The sequence below is a fragment of the Pyxicephalus adspersus genome, chromosome 5 (assembly GCF_032062135.1).
Source record: "Pyxicephalus adspersus chromosome 5, UCB_Pads_2.0, whole genome shotgun sequence".
Taxonomy (NCBI): Eukaryota; Metazoa; Chordata; class Amphibia; order Anura; family Pyxicephalidae; genus Pyxicephalus; species Pyxicephalus adspersus.
This window is the reverse complement of record NC_092862.1, coordinates 141,560,032-141,582,277: the sequence shown is the minus strand read 5'-3', so window position 1 is coordinate 141,582,277 and position 22,246 is coordinate 141,560,032. Positions and strand designations below refer to the sequence as shown.

Sequence of the window (22,246 nt, the reverse complement as noted above, 5' to 3'; positions counted from 1 at the left end):
AAAGTTCTGAACTAACTGGATCCTTTCTTTTTTTTCCATTTGTGATGCAGAAGCAAGATATCCTGAAACAAGTGAGTATGGATTCTTCTGTATTTAAAGGTATCGGTACCATCACATATATGTATATATTTAAATAAACATTGAGAGATGCTTCTCTCTCACTGTCCTTGTGCCAACACACATATGCCCTCGTTACATTGCCATACACATCCCAACACCTCACCATTGTACCCACTTGCCTATCCACCATCACTGCACAACCTTACTCTCTCTGACTTGCAATACATTCCATCTAATTTCTCCAATCTACATCCATTATTCTACCCCCAGAATATTCTTCCAATATTCTAAAAGCAATTAAACTCTCACCCTTTACTCACCAAATTTCACTATTCCGCAAGCACTACCTGCTACTCTTATGGTGCTTGCAAAACCCCATCCCAGTCCTATACACCTATCCCAGCTCTCAAGGCCCCCCCCCCCCCAAATCATTAAACCCACCAGAACACCTGTACATCCTATTTGCACATCTGCACGGTTGCATGGTTACCTTGACTACTGCACCTGACCCTCATCCTTCCCAGGGACCATTCTGTGGAACCCCCTCAACTATCATCTGTACACCTTCCGCCGCCCCAGTTGCCACTATTCCATCCCCACCCGACATCCGACACATTTTACATAAATATATATATAATACCTCCTTGGCATACAGATGCCATGTTTTTAAAAAGCCTTAAAGAGAACTACCAATGCTTAGGCTTATATAAGGGTATTGGATATTAGAATGGATATAAACCCTAACAATGAACTATTCTTATATGTTTGCTCTTGGCTATGGTTGATTTCATTGAAAATGTTTTTTTATATCTGTTCAATAAGTATAAAAAAAAAAAATTTAGAACTAGACTTCTTCAACTACTTCACTATCCAATCAGACATACGGGGGTTACCACTGCATTCATTCCAGGAAGTGATATCATCCACCTAACTGAAATGACCGAACGGACAGATATATATGTAGTTGTTTTGCTGGGGGAAGAAAAAAGATAACAATAAGTAACAAAATATATATACAAAATAGATTTCAATTGGTCTTATTCTTGGTTTATTATTTTTTCAGACAATTGACTTTGAAGGGTTCCAGTTATTTATGAAAACGTTTCTGGAAGTCGAGTTACCGGATGAATTCTGCAAACATCTTTTCATGTCATTTGGAAACAGATTCCAGAATCCCAGCCCGTCAATGCAGAGCAAATCTCAGCTTCTCTCCGGGGGTAAGGCTTGAAACCAGCCCAAGGCTTCCGAGCCGATCGACTTCAATACTTTCATTCGCTCACCTGGAACGACTATGCGTCCAGGCAAATCCAACCAGAACTCATTGTATGCACCCCTATTTTGGGATCAGGGACAATTTGAAGCCAGAGGATGACCATGACTAGGAAAGTAGAATATTCTGGCAACAATGGTGACCTTTGGTTCATCAAGCTGTAGGAACATTAAACCCTCTATTTAAAAAAAAAAAAAGAATTTAAAAAATGCCCAGCATGAGATAAATGTTAAAAAGTACCCAGCTGCACAACTTATGTGTCTGGTGGTGTTCTTCTTGGACATACCGCCCTGTCCTGCCATTGTTGCTGATCTGTTTGGTAGAATGGTGCTGGTAAACCTGTGTGAGGCCAAAGTTTGCTGCATTCTTCCCATAGGGATGGGTTATTTTGTCACACTGTGGGGGTCAAGAGGACCAATAAGAAGTATGAGGAACGGGATTCCTTTACCCAAATAAAGTGCAAAGAGTATGCTAAATTGGCCTATTAACCAACCACTCCATACAATAACATTGCCAGCTGCCCACTGAGGTCATCTAAAAAGGCCTCCTGCTCCATCTAATGTCCACCTTGCAAGTGGTCTACCACCTTTCCTTTCTCCAGTATGGGCTAGTGGCAGGTGCTAAGGATAAGTCACTTTTTCTTTCATGTGATGGAGCTTGGGCCAAGTAATTGGTTTCTACACCCAAATACTGGCATATGGGGGGGTCACCTACCTGCTTCACCCATGGAAGAACCATATGTATTTACCAGCTAGGGCAGAGGATGGAGCAGCACAGTAGGGCTGGCAAATTGAGTATCAGTTGATAATGTTGGTGGTGATGTTGGTGGTGATGGGGTGGTGGAAGGCCTTCACAAATATATTGTTATTTTGCCCTGAATAAGGGCAACATGGTTGAATCCAATTTTTTGCATACAGACACGCATGTCAAAGACAGCCTGTGAGGTACAGTTGGTTCACATTTGGAAAACATGCAGAGTGATGAATCAGCAGTCGCTTTCTGTCATTTGTCACTGCGACAACAATTATACCATCTTGTCCCAGCCGTTATGACTTCCCACAATAGATAGATTGTCATCGCCAGCTTCATCCACGTGTTGCGAAATTGTAATTACACATTCGTGTTTTCTCAATCCAACAAAGAGACAAAAGATGTCTTGACGCTGTCAGGTGATAAACGCCAAGATAATTTGCCATATACGTCTTGTTGTACAACAGCGCGCTTGGCACATTATGTGATTGCAAAATCTTAAGTGGTATTACCATTGCTTCTATGATCCGTCGGCATTTGCAATTTTGATTTGTTGGTTTGAGCAAGAACGGACAAATTAGAAATTTGTTGATATTTTCTTATACATAGAATATAAATTATTAGAGAATATAGGCTATAGTAAATATTCTTTTGATTTACTATTGCATCCTTTATTAAAACTAATGTTTGGTATGACTATCACATGTTTAAACATTTTCTCATTTATATTATCATGTATTCAGTAAAGAGATTACATGATCAGCCGCAGAGCACTCCATGGGGTCCCTTTAAAGACATATTGGCCCAGACTATAAACTAATTTAGAACAATTTTCTTGTTAAGGCTTTTAATTTGACCTCTGCAGTATATATGTGGAAGGTGCCACATATGAAGTATGTATGTGAAGTCAAACAAGGGACAACTATGAGCAGTGATGTCAAATGATGGATCCCCATGGTTTGTAATGTCACCCAGGGTACACTCATAAGAAATTATGTCAGACAAGGGATCTCAATGGTCATTGATGGCACACTGGGACCACCCATTAGCAGTGATGTCACACAGGTGATATAAATGGTCATTGATAGCACACAGAAGATGCCTACGAGCATAATGTCATATGGGATCCCCATGGTCAGTGATATCACATAAGGAACGGGTGTGAGAGGTGTAACAGGATCACTGATATCACAAATGGAATACTTATATACATTGATACCACACTGGAATGCTCATGAGCAGTGAGGTCACACAAGGGATCCACATGGCCATTGATGTAACATAGAGGATGCCCATGACCTATGATATCAGACTTGGCATCCTGATGGTCATTGATGGTCACAATGGATGTCCATGATTTTTGGTGTCATATATATGATGTTAATGGTCATTGATGACAACCAGGGTATGCTAATACCACAATAGTGGAATATGGGATCTGTATGGTTTATGATATCACACAAGGTATACCCACGAGCGTTGATGTCACAAAAAGAACATCTATGATCACTGAAGTGAATTGCCAAAGACAATGATACCACACAGGGAATCCCCATGGTCATGGATATCATATTAGACATGCTCATGAATAGTGATGTTATACAGCTAATCCTTATGGTCTTTGACTTTACTCAGACGAGGCCCATTAGCAGTGATTTCACTATAGTAGAATTAAGTATCTCCATAGGCAAATCTCCATGGGCAGTGATACCATGAAAGGATGCCCAAGTGATACCTGTGGACAATGATGTCACACATGGAAATCCTAAAAGCAATACCCCTTCCTCATTGCAAAGTAACAGATGAGGGCTTCCATTGGATTTTATTAAAGCTGTCCAAGACTGGAGAAGATAGACCAACGTCCGAGAGGCTTCATGATGCAGCAAATCTGGAATGCAACCAAGCCTGGATGGAAAACTTTTGACAACTAATTGCAAATTATTGGTAGGAAATCCATTCCGGGTTTGCACAAGAAAGTCACAAATTGTCAAATATCACATCTTCTATATCTGCAAGGGGTTTTACCTTCTTGTTTGGATGTTGGGTGGTCTCTTGTTGGTCTCATCTTCTACACCCTCTCTTTTTATAAACCAGTGAACCTGACATTCATCAAATATTAAATGGTGGAAAATCCTGTTAGTCCATGTGTAAGTCCGAGTGTTTTCAATGGCAGATATTGATTCTCCACCATAGCATGTTTGGTGAATTTCAAATAGACCTCAGGAGTATTTGTGACTGCTGCCAATGCTTTCTATAATTCCACTTACTCTCTCTTTTTCTTTAGGTCTTCGAATGAATTACAGAAGTAATAGTTCATCTCGATCTTCTTCCCCGGTGTCTCTGCGTCCACCAGACACGATTCAGCTGAAAGACATCGTTTGTTACTTATCCCTGCTGGAGAGAGGAAGGCCGGAGGACAAGCTTGAGTGTCAGTATATGAAGCCCCATCATCTTTCATGACTGAGATCAGAGGCGGCGTTGTCACTTTCTAGTGTTTTATTTTCTGTGTATGTTTCCTGCACACCAATTACCGGGTTTATTCCAATTGTATCATGTGTGGAGTGATTTGTATTGCAGGAGCTTAGTAACATCCTCATTTCTCTTTGCATGTGTTTTGTGTCACGCTCTTCAATTCAGCATATTGTCACAGAAAAAAGGTGTGCTGATCCGAGGTCCAGGCTCCATTGGCTGCTTATTTTTTATATCAATTCATTATCTATCTTATAGAAAACATTGAAGACAGAAACCTGGGATCTACCATGGCTGACTTGTGCCAAGAATGACTCACGGCTGTACGATTGGTCAAGTCAATTTTTAGGATCATTACCCATCTAATCACTTGGCATGAACCAGCCAAGTTGGGTGGTCCACATTTCACTGGCTGTTTGCTTGTATTTAAGCCATTGGGCTGATTTATTAAAGCTCTCCAAGGCTAGAGAGGATACACTTTCATTGGTGAACCTGGGTGATCCAGCAAACTTAGAATGGATTCCTTAAAAGGCATTTGCTATTTGTTAGCAAATGTTTTCAGTCCCGGACCAGATCCGTTTCATGTCTGCTGGATCACTGATGAAAATGTATCCTTTTTAGGGATGAGCGAGCAAGTTTTTAAAACTTGATCTTGCAGCAAATTCGGCTGTTCTCGCTTACCGAAATTGTAAGTGAGAATGTCCAGTGTAATTTCGCCAAACGAGCTAGAATTTAAAAAAAAAAAAAAAAGACTGCGGGCTGTGCTGATCAATGAATGCAGCGCTGGCTGCATTCATTGATTAGTTTAGTGTGCGATCCCCGGCACTAGAGGTTAAAGGGGGACAAATCTCCCCATTCAAAACCTCTAGTACTCTCTGATCAGCCAATCAGGGAGCATTAGATGTTTTGAATGGGAAGACTTGTCCCCATTTAACCTCCAGTGCCCGGGATCGCAAAAACAAGATTCCCAGGGCTTCAACAATGATTGCAGCACTGAGAATCCACTGTGTTAATTAACCTCCAGTGCCAGGGATCTTCTCAATGAATGCGGTTGTGACAACATTCATTGAGAACAGTGTGCGAACCCCGGCACTGGAGGTTAATTCACAGTATAATTTCCTCCATCTTCAGATGGTTTCCCAAAATCAGCTGAAATTTTGCGGAGCCATCGAAAGTTCGAGAAAATTTTTGCAAAAATGCCAGAGGCAGTAGGGGTCCATATAGTTTCTAGAATCAGCTAGAGCATTTGACAAACACTGTGTTGTGTGGTTGAGTGTAGTTATTATTATTATTATGAATAAACAGGAGTTATATAACTCCAACATGTTACGCGGCACTGTACATTAAATAGGGGTTGCAAATGACAGACAAATACAGACAGGAGGAGGTCCTGCCCCAAAGAGCTTACAATCTAGGAGATGGGGGAAGTAACACACTAGGACTGGGCCTTCTCGAGTCTTCTAGCACCAGTGGCAACTTCAATTAACCTCAACCCAAAGACATTCAACGGCAGCTCCCAGTGGAAGGAACTTGTCCCTATTCAAGTAAATGGAAGCTAGTAATGGAATCTCTGGCAGCCGAAAGCTACATGTCATGTCCAGGAACCATGTCACACACAAACACAACATCCTCCTATAATCAGCAGTATAATAATCATACATCGAGCTAATGTATTGGATGAAAAGAAAGTTTGAGAAAGTGTTCTAGAAGGGGGGATGGGAAAATCAACAATTGCCCCATTTTTCCCCTACTTCAAGCCAACCATAGGTGGAGCCATTGGTTATTACTAGTCTTGAAGGGCACCAGGACCCACACAGATAAAAAAAGAATTTAAGAAGCAGTGTTATGATTCGAGTGAACGAGTGGCTGGCAAGGTGCCAGCGATGGGCAGCTACATGGATCACCTGATCCTAAAGGAACCTCATCCTGCCCTGCCCTGTGTTTTCCAGAATATGTAAATACTTTGATGTGCATTACCTGGGCTCATGTTTTTATTCAAACAAATACATACTTACAAGACACCAGTAATAAGAGAAATATATGGGCTTCCACTAATGTCTGGCTGCCTATTGCCTTAATTCTCTCTGATTTCCTGACCTTTGGCAATCATGCAACCAGCAAAATCAATGTGATGTCCCAGTCCCTGAAATTTCTTCGAGGTCATTAGGTCAGGAAAAAGTCATTGGAGTAGCCACACAGCCAACCATTTAATGATATAAGCATGAGATATCAGCAATAGCAGCTTACCTATTCTTCCCATTAGAGGTTTCTGTAAGTAGATTAATTAGATTTTGAAGTGCTAATGGTGAGTAACAGTAAGAGGCAATTATAAATCAAACTATAACCTCCCAGTAAATCTCACAATATGCAAAGTGACTTCATATTTTGTACAGCACTCAATCCAAATGATGTAATTAGAACACAGCACCTAATGAATCACTATAGGACATTGTAATGCATTGCATTGATCTATAATTTCTTATAGAGCTACGGCAGAATCCAACACTTTCAGCTGTGTCCAAAGGGTGCCTTTAAAAATACTGACAGAGTTTCTTTATAAAGCTTGTCATTAATTATATAGTTTATTCTATCTTTATCTTTTTTACAAGATTTCCTTATGCATTTTTATGGTACAACAGTGTCCTCTAGTGGAAAAATTAGATAATTACATCACTTGTTTCACTGATACTTTGTCATCAGTATTCTGTATCTGTATTCAGAATTCTGCAAGAAATAGAGGAAAACTTTTCACATAATTTTGCTTAAAACACAACCATCTTCTTTCATTGTCATTGGTTTCATTGGAGCTTTTCTAGGATTGTTGGGGTTATTAAGATGTGCAATACCATCATTTTCAGCAACAATGAACAAAAAGATTTTTAAATATATTATTTTTAGGGTATTAAGTTCATCTGATCTTACTGATGAACTGATTTCAAAATCATTGTAAATATGCTGAATACATTCCAAATGGATCAAAAGAATCTGGATCAAGTCTTAGAGTACATTTTATAATAAAATAAGCCCAGCTCTGAATAGAAAAGCCTATCCATTGCCAGCTTTGACTCTGTTCAAGTTTCTATCATACCCCTTGCTGAGTCAGCCTAAAAACACTCTATCTCTAATGGAGAGCAAGGATCCTTCTTTGCAGCATGCTGGCAATGGGCAGGCTTCGCTACTCATTTTGGAAACAATTGGTGAGATGTTGAGCAGAATTAGAAATTAGCAGGAAAATAATGTCAGAGGTAATTCTGTAGACAGACCCCCCCCCCCCCCTTTTAATTTTTCCTGGCAATTTCTATCCACAGCACTGATCCTTAGTAATACATTGATGATGACAGCTCTGCCACTACTCCTCCTTTTATAAGCAGACTTGTTAGGATCACCAACAGGAGTAAGGTTGCTGCAGGGGATTTTGCTATTAGAACCCAGGATCCATAGTCAGCCCATTCCATAGTAAGGGAAAAAGTCTAAAAGAATAAAAATCTGCAATATGGTACATCAAACAGTGAGAGCTCTACTCTAATCTGGAGGGGTGAAAACACAATAGAAATGTTGGAATCAGATTTGAAGCCGGAGACAATTCCATGTGGTTTTAGTTCCTCCTGAAATAACTTTATGCCTATGAAGTTTCATGGGAGTAGGAAGAATGAGGATCACCTTGCTACACAGGGGGAAGTGAGACTTTCTAATAAAAGAGGGTTCAGCAGGGGAGCTGGAGATGGGAAACCACTTGGGGATCCGGGCCATTATCCGAGTCCACAATAAGGGAATTGGGTATTGGGAGTGGCATCTTAAAGAGTTTTTCAGCGTTTAAATGTCAACTAGTGCATATGCCCCTTCTGGAGGCTCACATGTTCTTGTTTTGACCCCCTAATCCCCCTTTGTTCTTTTAGCCAGTGGGGAAGCTCAGGAGATGGACAAAGATAAAGATAAAGACTCCACTAGGTGGCACCATAATGACTTTTAAGTCCTCTAGTGCCCATGTGGTCCTCATGCTGGCACCCTGTGTCAGCTGTCCATGACCTGGGTACCTGGGGGCAGTTTGCAGGGTGCCAGTGTGGTGCCAGATGCCGATAAACAGTTTGCAGTGCTAAAAGAACATTTGTAGTAAAGTCACATACTAGCTTGCAAATTTATTCCTGGACACAAAGTAACAGCCTCTTAAATTGTAAGCTCTTCTGGACAGGGTCCTCCTCCTGTATCATTGTTGTTATTTTTGTCCATTTTTGCATTTGCAACCCTTATTTAATGTACAGCTCTGTGTAATATGTTGGTGCTATATAAATAAAGTTTAGTAATATTAATATGTGGGGTCTTGGTGGCAAGGTCATGGAGGACACCAACTCAAGCATTGACCCTATAAATAGAAGTGCCATGTTCCTAGAGCTGGCCATCACATTCTAATGGCACAATCTCTCTACAAATTCCTTTAGATTTGCCAACATCCAGTTACTGAAAGGGCCAATCCAAACCCAGACTCACCGCAGCTTACAGAATATCCGCCTGCAGTGTAAGCGCTATATGTGAACATTTCTACATTTACTTTATTTCACGGTACCAGCTAGGGATTCCCCACATGTGAATATAGATTATTCTGGGACAAAGTTTTTTAGCAGCAGCGATGCACCCCATAACTGACCATACTACTGGCATCAGCCAATCAGGTCACGAAAGCATTGTGGATATATATCTGTAGAGTAACATTGTATAACTTTTTATCATTTCAGTTATGTTTCGACTTTATGACACCGATGGGAATGGCTACCTGGACAGCACGGTAAGTGTCCGGAATTACAGTTTGCCATAATTGCATTCATGATTTATATCAATGTTTCCCAAACTTTCTTCAACACCACTAAACAAAAAATTCATACACAGGTTAAAGCAGACCTAAACTCAAGATTTTTAATTTACATAGACGGGTGACAATCTTTCTATATAAAGTAAAAATGTTCTTGTTTATTTTTGTTTTTTGTTTGTTAAGGGTGCAACACCCTTAAAAAAGGGCGCAGCACTGCCCCTTTAAGTTTTGATTGCAGCTCTGGGGCATTTTTCCACCAAGGGGAAAGAGATGGCGATCTCAGGCATGCGCTTCACAGTGACTACATCACCCGATCGTGCACCTGACGGAGAAAGAAGACTGAAGAAGAAGACAGAGAAGATAGAAGATGGAGGCACCCGGCACTTCCTCGGCACCAGAGGAGGAATTCTAGGACGACGTGGGACTGGATTGTGGGAAGGACCAGCGCCATTGAGGGATTTGTGGGATTAAAGGCAAGGGTAATTTTTTTTTATTTTAGCTTTAATTTAATTTAATTTTTTTAATTTTTATTTTAGCTTTAATTAGTGGAACAATAATAATTTGTTCTGCTTATCACTATATATTGGTGGCATAGACAAAGAAAGATAAATTATTAGCAGTATATAAATAATAATTTTTGTACCAATTAAGTGAATTGGGATAATTTCCTGGTACACCTGATGACCTCTCATGGCACACTAATGTGCCATGGCACAGTGGTTGGTATCACTTATTTACACAATACGGTAGAACTCATGGGAATGCCCAATTCCGGATAAGTGTAGATTACAGTAACTGAGGTTAAGTTACATGAATGGGGAGACTTGTCCCCATTAACCTCTAGTGCTCAATTGCTGAGAAAAGGGAAACCCTGATGGCTGCGTCATCAGAGTTTCCTATTTCTCAGCCAATCACGGAGCAGAGCAATCAGCGGAACTCTGCTGACAGCTCCACTTTCTTGATTGCCCCCGCAGCCCTAGTGGACGCAGAACGCATGCCACAGCTGCGCAGGGCTGTAGGAGCAATCAAGAAAGCGGAGCTGTCGGGTGCCGTTTATCTGAATTTTTTGAATTATCTGAGTTCTGGATAACCTGGGTTGTACTGCATTTACTTAGGATTCCTAAATTAGATTCAATTGTCAATATGTATGTATATGTGTATAACCCCTGTCCCACTAGAAGAGCAAAGGAAAGAAATTATGCTAAGTAGGGCATCCTCAGCATCTCTCCTAAAGAAGCATTTCCTAAATTGTGCTGTCTGTGCGCCATCTAGTGGTAAAGGAAAGAAGTACACCTTACTCAATGTAAAGATATAGAATGGTTTCACATTCTTCAAGAAATTATGTTGTTGTCCTTGTCAACCTTTCAAGTTAATTGCAAGTTGAGTGTTGTCACCATAATTGCTGGGAAGGGTGTAGGAGGCAGATTTGGGCTCCTACAATAAATACAGACTAGGAATGTACAATGTTGTAATGTCTAATTGTTATTACAGTGCCACCTAGTGGACAAATTGAGCTTTTCAGCCACATTTAAAGTGTAAACTATTTCATTAAAAAAAGTATTTCAATTCATAACATGTATTTTTTCCAGAGGAAGCATGTTACCATATGTGACTTCCACCCTCCCCCAGCAATTTCCCTGACAATATTATATTCCGTGGCTTTGCAATAAACTTAAAAAGTTTTATTTTATTACATACCTAATGTCACGGCTCCACAAGGCAAAGTGGTGGACCCTCTGTGTCCCCCACCCTGTGGCTGGAGACATGCATGGGGCGCAGGGTCTAAGCAGTAGCTTGGTCTTCTCCAGAGCCTCTAGAGGTGAGGGTGTTGTGCGGCAAGCTACTGCCAGGTTGTGGCCCCCGTGCCCGCCAAGGCAGCTGACTGCCAACAAGCAGGGACTGAAGTGTAGTACAAAATAGAAATCCAGGAGGGTAGTCAGACAAGCCAAAAGGTCAGGACTGGCGGCGAACAAGAATGATGCAAGAGGTCGGGATGGGCAGCAAGCAGTAGTAGTCAGGAACGAGCTGGGGTCGGTACACGGAGAATCAGAAATAATAGAGATAAACAACAGTAATCTAGAAGCAGAACCAAGGGAACTCATTGTTCAGGCAACTTCCTGTTGCCAGGTCACTTCCTTAAGAAGGTTAGATGGGCGTGGATCAAGTCAGCCGCAGACATCAATCCCACCAGCAGAGGGAGTGCTGTTGCTGGGATGGTCTCAGGTGTTATTTAGATGTTGGCCAGCAGAGAGAGCATGTCTGCAAGGGAGCAGCTGACAGAAAATCACCTGACTTGGAGCAGGAAGTAAACAGAGTGTTGGATCCAGAGGCAGAGATGGTGCTGGCAGCAGGGGGCTGCAAGGAAGGTGAGCAAGAGGGAGGCACAGGTAACCTGAACTTGCGGGAATCAGTGACACCTAATAGATAAGAGGGGGATAATAGATTCTGTCCAATAGGAGATTTGCCCAGGATTAAAGATAAAACGTCTCCTATCTATCTCTCCTAGCACATGCGCAGTGCTATCAGATGCCACTACCATGCTCTTACTGAGCGGCAGATCACCCATCAGGAAACTATTTTATTCACAACTTTCTTTAATACATCTGGTATGCCTATTGATCATTTGGGAAATTTAACCCCTCTCCATCTCCATATCTGAACTCCATCACCATGCTTTTTCTCAACAAATCTCTCCTCCCAATTGTGTGAAACGCGTTAGCCATTGTAATGATTTTTCTTTAACTCACATTCTATTGGATATCATTTCTCCTCCCGGCAGTTTATATTCAACCTAGAATAGATGTTATTTATACTTTTTTTGTTTAATATCTAATAAATAGGTATTTGTAATTACTTTAATATTTACTTTATTAACCCCTTGCCAAAAATAACCCTCTTTTTTTCTAAAAGCCTATCCTGTGATAATGGAATGAGCTTTCTATTTTATTGCATGCTATGTTCTAGCCATACAACCCCTAGAAAGGAAAAGTTTTGTTTTACAGAAGCTGTAGTACAATTTTAGGGGTGATATTTACATACAAAGTTACCTGGAGTTATTCTTCAAGTCTGAACTATTTTATGTTTTTATCCTAAAAATGAAATCCCAGTTTTTTTATTGGTTGATCTGTTTACATATCTCATCATTTATGTTTTCATTGTTATTCCTTTATATTGCTGTTTGTTTTGCAGGAGTTGGAATGTATAATCTCACAGATGATGCACGTTGCTGAATATTTAGAATGGGACATCACTGAGCTCAGCCCTGTAAGTGATAAAATCCTGATTTCCATATTGTACTTCCATATTTATTCCCCATTTGCATTTTATACTGGTTGGCTGTGAGTGTCTACTAGAATGAGAACTCATCATATAATCTGATGAGCAATACCAATGGGAGTTCTCTTCGGCTAATAAGAACTTTTCAGTCTGTCACTCCATTGATAAGAAATGGTTCCCATGTCTGCTGGAACTTTTCTTGGGTTCCCTGCATCCCTGACTGTTCCCTCTCTCTGATTTCAATGTCATTAGTAAATATTTGCAGATTTTTTATTATAATTCCTTGTTTTATCATTTATAGTATTATAGATGAGTCTGTCACTATGTAAAGATGCAAATATAAAAGGGTGGAGTAAATACAGTATAGTATAGTAAAGGGGTCACTGAACAGGTGTGAGACTAATTGGTGACAGATAGGTGCAATGATATAGCACAGACCTATGGACCCCAGTGCAAATTTTTCATTTGGCAAGCCCCCCTTCCAGTTTAGGACCTGCTTATCACTACCAAGCCCCCACTATCCAATAGAAATATAGCTATGCCTCTATGCATTTCTAAGGATCAGATATCAATGCAGTGACAGTGACCTGTCCCCCCTGTTGCTCCCTATTCCTCTTTATCTTTGGGGTGCACCAGAAGCGTGCTGGGAATAGGCAGCCATACCAATGGCAACCATAGCTCCAACTCCAACACAGCTCTTTTTCAGGGCATTTGAGTCCTTTTGAGGTTCTTTATTCGTCCTGGTTAGACTTTATGTTACCATAAATCCATGGTAATTGCTTATTTAAAGTAAATAATCATGTTTAGAACTTGGGACACTGTAGTTATACATACAAGAACCACGTGCCACCTATTGGGCCAGCTTACATTTCCGAGGCACTGCTGGTGCTCCATGATAATCACATATCAATGCAAGGTCATTTAAACAATTAGGCAGATCCTTCTTCCTATGACCCTTCATGTACTATTCCTCTAAGCTGGTGATAAGCACTGAGCATTGCATTGTCCCATCACCAGAAATGTGGGTTTTTCCGGGAGTTCAAGTAGCACTTTAGAGTGGCCGGCACTATAGGGTGCCCTCCATACCCATTCCCTAAATATTCACTGTACTGCATATTTAATTATTTTTCTTTTATGTTGTAGATTCTCCATGAAATGATGGAGGAGATTGATTACGACCATGATGGAACAGTGTCCTTGGAAGAGTGGATCCAAGGAGGAATGACCACAATTCCTCTGCTCGTTCTACTTGGATTAGAAAATGTAAGTTGCTACAACTTTTTTTGGTATCTACAAAGTGATCATTTTAAACACATATTGAAATATAAAATATGAAGTGGGACATGTCCTGCCCATGCCAAATCCATCTACCGCTACTACATTCCTCTTCTGTTGGTGGTTGCTGGCTCCTAGTGTTACCCTTCCATTTTTGGACTATTAATAATGAAGTGGGCTGGAGGTGTGTGTGTCCAGGGCTGTAGATGTCCAAACCTGTATAAGCCCAACAGAATACCACCCAAGTGCAGTATATGCACTTTGAAAGGACCTAAATGTGGACAGGAATACCCAATGCTACAAGGTGGACAGGATTTGGTAATTATGGCAAGGAAATCTCACTGTTGGATATCCAAGACCTTTAAGAAGCCAGGAGGTCAGCAAGACTAATCTGTTCTTTAGAAAAACAATGATCAAAATATGTTTTGCTCAGCTTATTAGCCCTGATTTATTAAAGCTCTCCAATGCTGGAGAGGATAGACTTTTATCAGAGAAGCTGGGTGATCCATCAGACCTGGAATGGATTTCTTAAAAGTCATTTGCTATTTGTTAGAAAATGTTTTGAATCCTGAACCAGATCCTTTCCAGGTTTGCTGGATCACCCAGCTTCACTGATGAAAGTGTATCCTCTCCAGCAGGGGTGTAGTCATAAAAAAATAAGAGGGGGCACAGCACGTGCCCGCCTCACTACACCCCTGCCTATGTGTCACTCAAAAAGGAAGAAACTTTCCCCAGAGTGACTTTATGATACCAGAACCTGTCTGAGCCTGCGATAGGAAAGTGGGCAGGTTGTGTTCAGTGAGACAACCCGCCCCGCCCTGAGCCTGCAATTCCATACGGGAGACTGCAGTCCGCGGCTCTGGCTGGTGCATCTCCCCCCTCCCCCAGCTGGGTCCTTCTCCTGACCTGGCGGGGGTGCGGCCCAGCCAGAGCCGCGGACCACCAAAGAATCCTTTGCAAAATAAGAGTGGGAAAGCATGCCCATTCCCAAAAAATGTGGGGGCACAGCGCTCCCACCCCTGCTCGCCCCACTACACCCCTGCCCACCCCAGCCCACCCTACTACACCCCTGCTCACCGCACTACACCCCTGCTTCCCAGCCTTGCAGAGCTTTAGTAAATCAGGCCCATAGTATGTCTCTATATTGTTTCTACTTTATGCCCACTAGATGGCACATGCAGACCATGGCACAGATTGCAATCACTTGCAAAGCATCTTACAAATAATTATATATTAAATATAAATAATTGTATTTGTTGTTATGTATTATAGGTTATAATAATGTATTATCATTTTATGTATTACTTTTGGTGACATGTAACTGGGCAAGTCATGTCTGCAATTCCAGAAATCTGCAAATGAGCAGATCATTTAGGGGTTCCACACAATGCACACCATCTCCAGACAGTTTTCTCTGCACAAACACTTATATACATATGTATATATAGGGGCTATGTTTGCTTAACATTCATCTTGCCTCTCTCACAATTGGCTCTAAATTGCTACATGCAGCATAGTGTTATAGCTCTTGTCATAAAATTTTATCTAGTTGGAGTCAAAAACTTTGCAGTTGACATTTTTCATTGAAACCCTAATGGAGTAGGTCTAGGGTGGATATCCTCACAAATTTAATGTAAGAATGTTGTGCCAATGTTTTACTATTCTATAAAATTGTGCACAATGATTTTAATTTCTTATTTATGATTAAAACATACTTTTATCTTAAAGAATGTAAAAGATGATGGACAACATGTGTGGCGGCTGAAGCACTTCAACAAACCTGCTTACTGCAATCTCTGTCTGAATATGCTGATCGGTTTGGGAAAACAAGGACTCTGCTGTTCATGTGAGTATGAGGACCGCTGGCGTTGCTTAGTACACTCAGAGGTTAGATAGATTAGATACACCTATATAAAGTATAAAATAGAAAATTGTACACAAAAATTAAATAGAAACAGCAATGATCAAGTATTGCACAGAAGGAACACCGCAGGTGAATTAACCTAAAACATATCTTTAAAAATCAAGTCTCTGTAGTATTGATTGACCCGTCAAAAAATAATAAAAAAAGAAAGAGGTAAATTGGGGGGAAGGAGGGAAAAAGTGTCCATATCAGGAAGGAGACTGAACCGAGGAACAGTGAGTGATTCACAGATCCCAGGTAAGTTCAAAGGTATGTGGGGTATCTTTATTAGTACACATGATTTTATCATTTACCATTATCCAATCTAAAGGAGACATTGGTATTGAGGGTGATTTCCAAGCCTGGGCCATGGTGATTCTGCCCGGTAGAAGCAAAAAACTTCAAATTTTCTCATGTATTTTGGCAATGGTACATCAGTTTTGCTCAAGGGGCACATTTCAGGTTAGGGTAAAGAGAAGTTGGTATTATCTTTATGAGAAGGTCAAACACCTTTCTCCAAAACTCATGTGCTGATGGGCAATACCACTAGATATGCTTCATGTTTCTTATACCTCTATATCACAAACACCCAATAAATCATTTTAACATTAATGTTTTTTTTTTTTTTACATTTTTTAATCCAAATTTTTCCCGTTGAATCTCGGGTCTGGTCTACCCGATATCGAACAGCCATATTCGGCTCGAATATAAGGACAACCCTGACACTAACACTACTGAGAAGCTGAAGGGCACCAAAGGGGCAATGGTTAAGGGTGAAGCCCGGTTAAAATTCCAATGGGCACTAGGTCCTAAGGGTGATGGTCAAACTGCAGTGTAGGAGCGTGCCTACCATGGGCATTGGTGTGCAGAATGTCGTACATATGAAATAGGTGCCCATGGACATGCGCAAACACCGGACTTCAGATGCTGCCATAGTCGGAGGTAAGTTCTATATGTTCTCTTTTCAGCTCATCCTAAATGATTCATACTCAGCATACCAAAATTTCACCACAATAGGACACCTAAGTAGGGAATTCTCCAAATCTTGGATTTAGGCTTTAAAGGAAAAGGACAGACATGGAAAAGTATAAAATCTTTGTGATCCCTATGACATATGACAGCTGCTGTTGACCTATACGGTAATCTTTGTTTTTGAAGCCAAAACGTTATTTTTTAAAGTGAAATAATTTTTTTACAAAATTGATGGAGGAATCAGGGGGATCTAAAGGAGCACCCCCAAAGAGCAGCTTTTCTGTAAACTTTAAAAATAATTAGGAAGATGTGTTTTTATATAATCCTACTGACTTTTTGAGTTATTGATCCTCTTGTATTTATATGAAGAATAATGTTCTAAGAGGAATCTAATGGACAATTGTGATCATAATTGAATTTACATGAACTGTTTCCTAATGAATAGTAAATGAATAAGACAAATTATTTAAAAAAGCTGTTACAATTTCAGAATTTATTAATTATGAACTAATGACATGTTTAAATCCTGAAACAGAATGATAATTTGTTTTTTATTTATTTAAACATTTTTTAATCTGTAATTATAACTTCAGGATTTATATTATGATATATTATTAAAGATTGATATGGAGTTGTTTCACTCTTTCAGGCAATACCATCCTTCACTATTCTGGGAAAACTTTCCCCAAAATTATGGAGTGTTTGTGGGAATTTGGCACATGCACCCAATATAGCAATATTGTAATGTTGGATGAGAAGACCCGGCTCATAATCGGTGTTACAAAGGTGATCAGTAGGGTGGAGATCAGAGCTCTGTACAATTTCTTAAAGATACTAAATGACTTGTCACCAACAAATAGGCCCCTGTAAGGCGACAGGGAAGTATCTTAAGTATTTCCATTTTATTCCACTTGACTATGACATAGGGTCTAATGACTGGAACGTGGATGTGGGGGTTTTAAGTCATAGCATGGGGGTCTTATGGCAGGAATGTGGACCTAGAGGTTCTGGATTATGACATGGTAGTTTTAGGGCTGGAATGTGAACCTGGGGGTAATTGGTTATGGATTAGCAGTCTAATAGCAAGATTGTGGACCTGGGGTTATGGATTTTGGCATTGGGATCTAATGGCTGGAATGTAGACCTGGGAGTGAAGGATTATGGTCCACTTACATGGGCTTGAAATAACAATAGAGAACATGCAGCTGACAACTATAAAATTACTGTTTAATCACACCGACAGTGTAACTACACCAATTTCATTGCAACCACATTGATTTTCTGTAGAAACCACTCCCATATGTTGCCCCATTTTCCACTTCGCTTGGGACCCCACATTTTGTGGAGACAACCCCGGAAATAACTTTCAGGTCTTCAAAAAAATGTCTACCCTACAGACCCTTAACAAAAACATCATTGGTGCCACTAAAACTCACCTGAGAGGTACAAATTGCTCATTGCTCAAGGAACCCCTAGCAAACTCTGCTGGAACCCTGGTTGAGAAACATTGATATAAAAATATTCTTATCATTGGTGAACAAGGAGAAAAAAATAGCAATATTTATATCTTTCAAGCAGTTGAAAAGATGGTAATTTTTGGAACGGTGATAAACTGGAGATTCTGCAGGATTGCCATTTTCATAAATAATGTACAAAGAACAACTGTGTTTTTGTATATAATTACCCTTTGATGAATAAGCCCCATGGTGAACAAAAAAGGAGAATATTTATCACCAAAAAGTTGGAAAAAACCTGTACACTGCTTTATAAGTTTACCTTGAATATATCTCTTAAACAGATAGTTTCCAGAATTTTGTTTAAAGGAACCCTGTTGTGACCTGAAAAAAACCTGTGCATTGTAATAATACAGTAATAATACTCACTAATAATACTTTAATACCAGTACTACTTCTCTTGGAGCCGGTCTTGGGTCCCTTGCAGAAATAGGGAGGCTGGTGAAACCTAATGCATCCAACAGTTCTGGATATTTCATATGCCCGTATGCCCTCATTGACTACTGTAGCCCCCATTCTCAGCCACTATATCCCATAGTGCCCCTGTAGCTCGGTATTGACTTTGGCTTTCTATTCATTTTGCTGGGCCAGTTTTGATTAAACAGTTCATAAAATGTTATATTTAAATTCCTGGTTTTGTTCTGTTTTTAAATGAAAATAAATGTTATCATTGATGCCAATTATTATAAATAGGATTTCCTATTATTACACAGTACTTTAATAGCACTGACATATTACGCAGCACTGTACAAAGTCCATAGTCATGTCACTAGCTGTCCCTCAATGGAGCTAAGAATCTAATGTCTCTACCATAGTCATATATCATTAACAAAGTTTAAGGTATTTTTGTTTTTTTTTGGAGGGGGGATGCAGATAGTACCCTGGCCGAGATTTCGAACCTGGGACCCAGCGCTGCAAAGGTCATGTGCTAACCACTGAGCCACTGTGCTACTACATTTACTACTATTATGATTATGTGAAGTGTTACAGTAAGTCCTTCCTCTATTCTCCAATTCGAAAATAAAAATTGGAGAGCTTTCTAGCTAATATTTCATTTTCAGGGAAGGGTTAAGGACACACCGGCAGTTTATTAGTAATGCAGCCGGGAGAGGTTGAGGCTGAGCTTCAAGTAAATGCCATAACTCACTTATCATCATCATCACCAGCAGATATGCAGTAAACATTTGACTTGATGCTTGCAGAAACGGTGCCAAAGCCACAAGCCTTAACCACACAAAAACTTTGCTGAGAGGAAATAACTCAGTAACCATAAAGTCTTAAGTAATGCCATGATGAGATTTAATTGTGTAGGGGGAATTTACAAGGTGCCTCATCTTAAAAGACGAATAAAGTTTGTTACTAATTTGTTTTAGTTGGAGAAACAGTTTTCCAAGATAAATACCTAGATATCCTAAAGCTAAAGTTTTACTGTGTAATATATATATATATACTCACTGGCAAGGAACGCCTTGCTAGTACCGGGTTGGACCCTCTTTTGCCCTCAGACCCGCCATAGTTCTTCATGGCAAAAATTCAACAAGGTGCTAGAAACATTCCTCTGGGATTTTACTCCATATTGACATGATAACATCATACAGTTACTACGGATTTATTGGCTGCATATCTACGAAGGAATTCTCCCATTCCACCACATCCCAAAAGTGCTCTTTTGAATGGAGATCTGGTAACTGTGGAGGACATTTGAGTTTGGTGACCTCAGTGTCACGTCACCAGTTTGAGAAGATTTGAGCTTTGTGACATGGAACTTTATCCTGCTGGAAGTAACCATCCAAAGATACACTGGGGGCATAAAGTATGGACATGGTCAGCACCAATACTATGGTAGGCTGTGGCATTTAAATGATGCTCAGTTGGTTCTAAGGCGCCCAAAGTGTGCCAAGAAAATTTCCCCCACATCATTACACCACTACCAGCCCCAACAATTTATACAAGGCAGGGTGAATCCATGCTTTCATATTGTTGGCACCAAATTGTGATCATACGATCTAAGTCCTATTGAAGCCTCAGGTGCCTGTTCCTAGCTGATGGTGGCATCCAGTGTGATCTCTTGCTACTGTAGCCCATCTGCTAAAGGTTGGATCTCAGGTATACCCAAGTGATTATTTGAGTTGCCTATTATCTCTTACCAATCTGACCAATCTTCTCTGACCTCTGGCATCAACAAGGCAAAGAAAATGAAGCTCACTAGGTATTTTCCCTTTTCTGAACCATTCTCTTTAAACCTTAGAGATGGCTGTGGGTGAAAATCCCCGCAGATCAGCAGTTTCTGAAATACTCAGACCAGCCCATCTGGCACCAACAACCACGCAATAATCAAAGTCACTGAATCACCCCATTCTGGTGTTTGCTTTAATCTTCAGTAGGTTTTTGCATTGATTACATGCTGAAATATATTGCGTTGCTACCATGCTGGCATATTTTATATAAAAATCCTTCATTCTTCTTCTAATCAAACATACCTTATCTTTGTTCTGCTTCTTATATTTACTCTAATAGTTTGTATCATTTGGCCTAATCCAGAGGAACACCAGGGCTTTTGTATGTGTTCAGAGTATTGTACTGTGCAAGCTATAAATGGTACCAGGAGATTGGGACTATAGCTGTTAACATTTACTGATTGCCTGAATATTTTCAGTTGAAGAGTTTTAGGATGGTGTTTTCACCATTGTTGGCTTCATAGTAATATCTGAGACATTTGAATGGACCTTTTAATACCTTTGCAAATTCCTGATTTTTCACAATATTCTGCAACATTTTCATTTTTCAGGAACATTTTTTATAAAGTCATCCTTAAACTCCAGTGTATGGACTTTTCTAGGCTAAGGTAATGTCATCAGTCTGTTGCAGGCAGGCAGACACATTTTACAGTCTCCTCCCAGTGATCAGACTAGAACATTTTTACTTTGTAGAAAGTGAAATAGTCAGATGTGTAGCAGTGCCAAACACAGTCAAGACCTGGCATCGGCATTTTTATAATTGTGTCATCTGTGACATGGCATCTTCTTGGAATCTATAGATGAATACCTTGAGCTTTTACATTTACAGTTTACTTAAAAATGTGTGTATTCAATATGAAAGAAAGATATGTAATACGAGGTCCACCTTTATTAACAAATACATCAACCATAAAATTAAAACATGACATAAGAAACAAGGAAGCCTAGACACCAACCAGTGACCCAATACCAATATTGTAGTGTGCAGTATTCTGGCAATAGTTTATATTACTTTTTTTTCTCAGTATAAAGACATTTAGCACTCAATGTTCACCTTTCAGTATTCCTATTTAGTAAAAGGTCATCTGCTGATTTTATTTTAGTCCTTATTCCTCCCATGTAAAGCTTGCCTACTTTCATAAATCTGACGAAAAACACCAGATTTATTAAAGATTTACAAGATTGGAGAAAATAGACTATATTGAATGAACTTGGGTGATCCAGCAAAAATCAGGCCTTTCATAAATCAGGCCTTGTGTGGAGGATATTGGCCTTTGGAGACTGTGTGTAAAACATTGGGCATTGGAGATTGTGTGCAGGCATTGGCCATTGGAGACTGTGCGCAGGCATTGGCTATTTGAGACTGTGTGTAGGACATTGATCATTGGAGACTGTGTGTAGGACATTGGCCATTGAAGACTGTGTGTAGGACATTGGTCAATGGAGGCTGTGTGTAGGACATTATTCATTGGAGACTGTGTGTAGGACATTGACTAATGGAGACTGTGTGTTGGACATTGATCATTGAAGACTATGTGTAGGACATTGGTCATTGGAGACTATGTGTAGGACATTGGCCATTGGGGACTGTGTGTAAGACACTGACCATTGAAGACAATTGCAACTATAAGTAGATATCTGGAGAGGGGAAACTGTCCAAAATTGTCAAAAAGTTAAATTGCTGTCTTCAAAAAAGACTTCGCAACACACGTTTTA

At 40.1% G+C, this 22,246-nt stretch overlaps 1 protein-coding gene across 1 annotated transcript in view; it reads left to right on the top strand.

The window, feature by feature from the left end:
• The window catches only part of DGKB (diacylglycerol kinase beta), a 293,858-nt gene that overhangs the window by 86,355 nt on the left and 185,257 nt on the right, over window positions 1-22,246 (top strand). Inside the window, exons 5-11 of the mRNA XM_072412954.1 lie at window positions 51-71; window positions 1,124-1,277; window positions 4,365-4,508; window positions 9,280-9,329; window positions 12,543-12,617; window positions 13,773-13,892; window positions 15,633-15,750. Of these exons, the coding sequence (XP_072269055.1) occupies window positions 51-71; window positions 1,124-1,277; window positions 4,365-4,508; window positions 9,280-9,329; window positions 12,543-12,617; window positions 13,773-13,892; window positions 15,633-15,750 (682 nt within the window). The remainder of the gene's footprint in view (window positions 1-50; window positions 72-1,123; window positions 1,278-4,364; window positions 4,509-9,279; window positions 9,330-12,542; window positions 12,618-13,772; window positions 13,893-15,632; window positions 15,751-22,246) is intronic.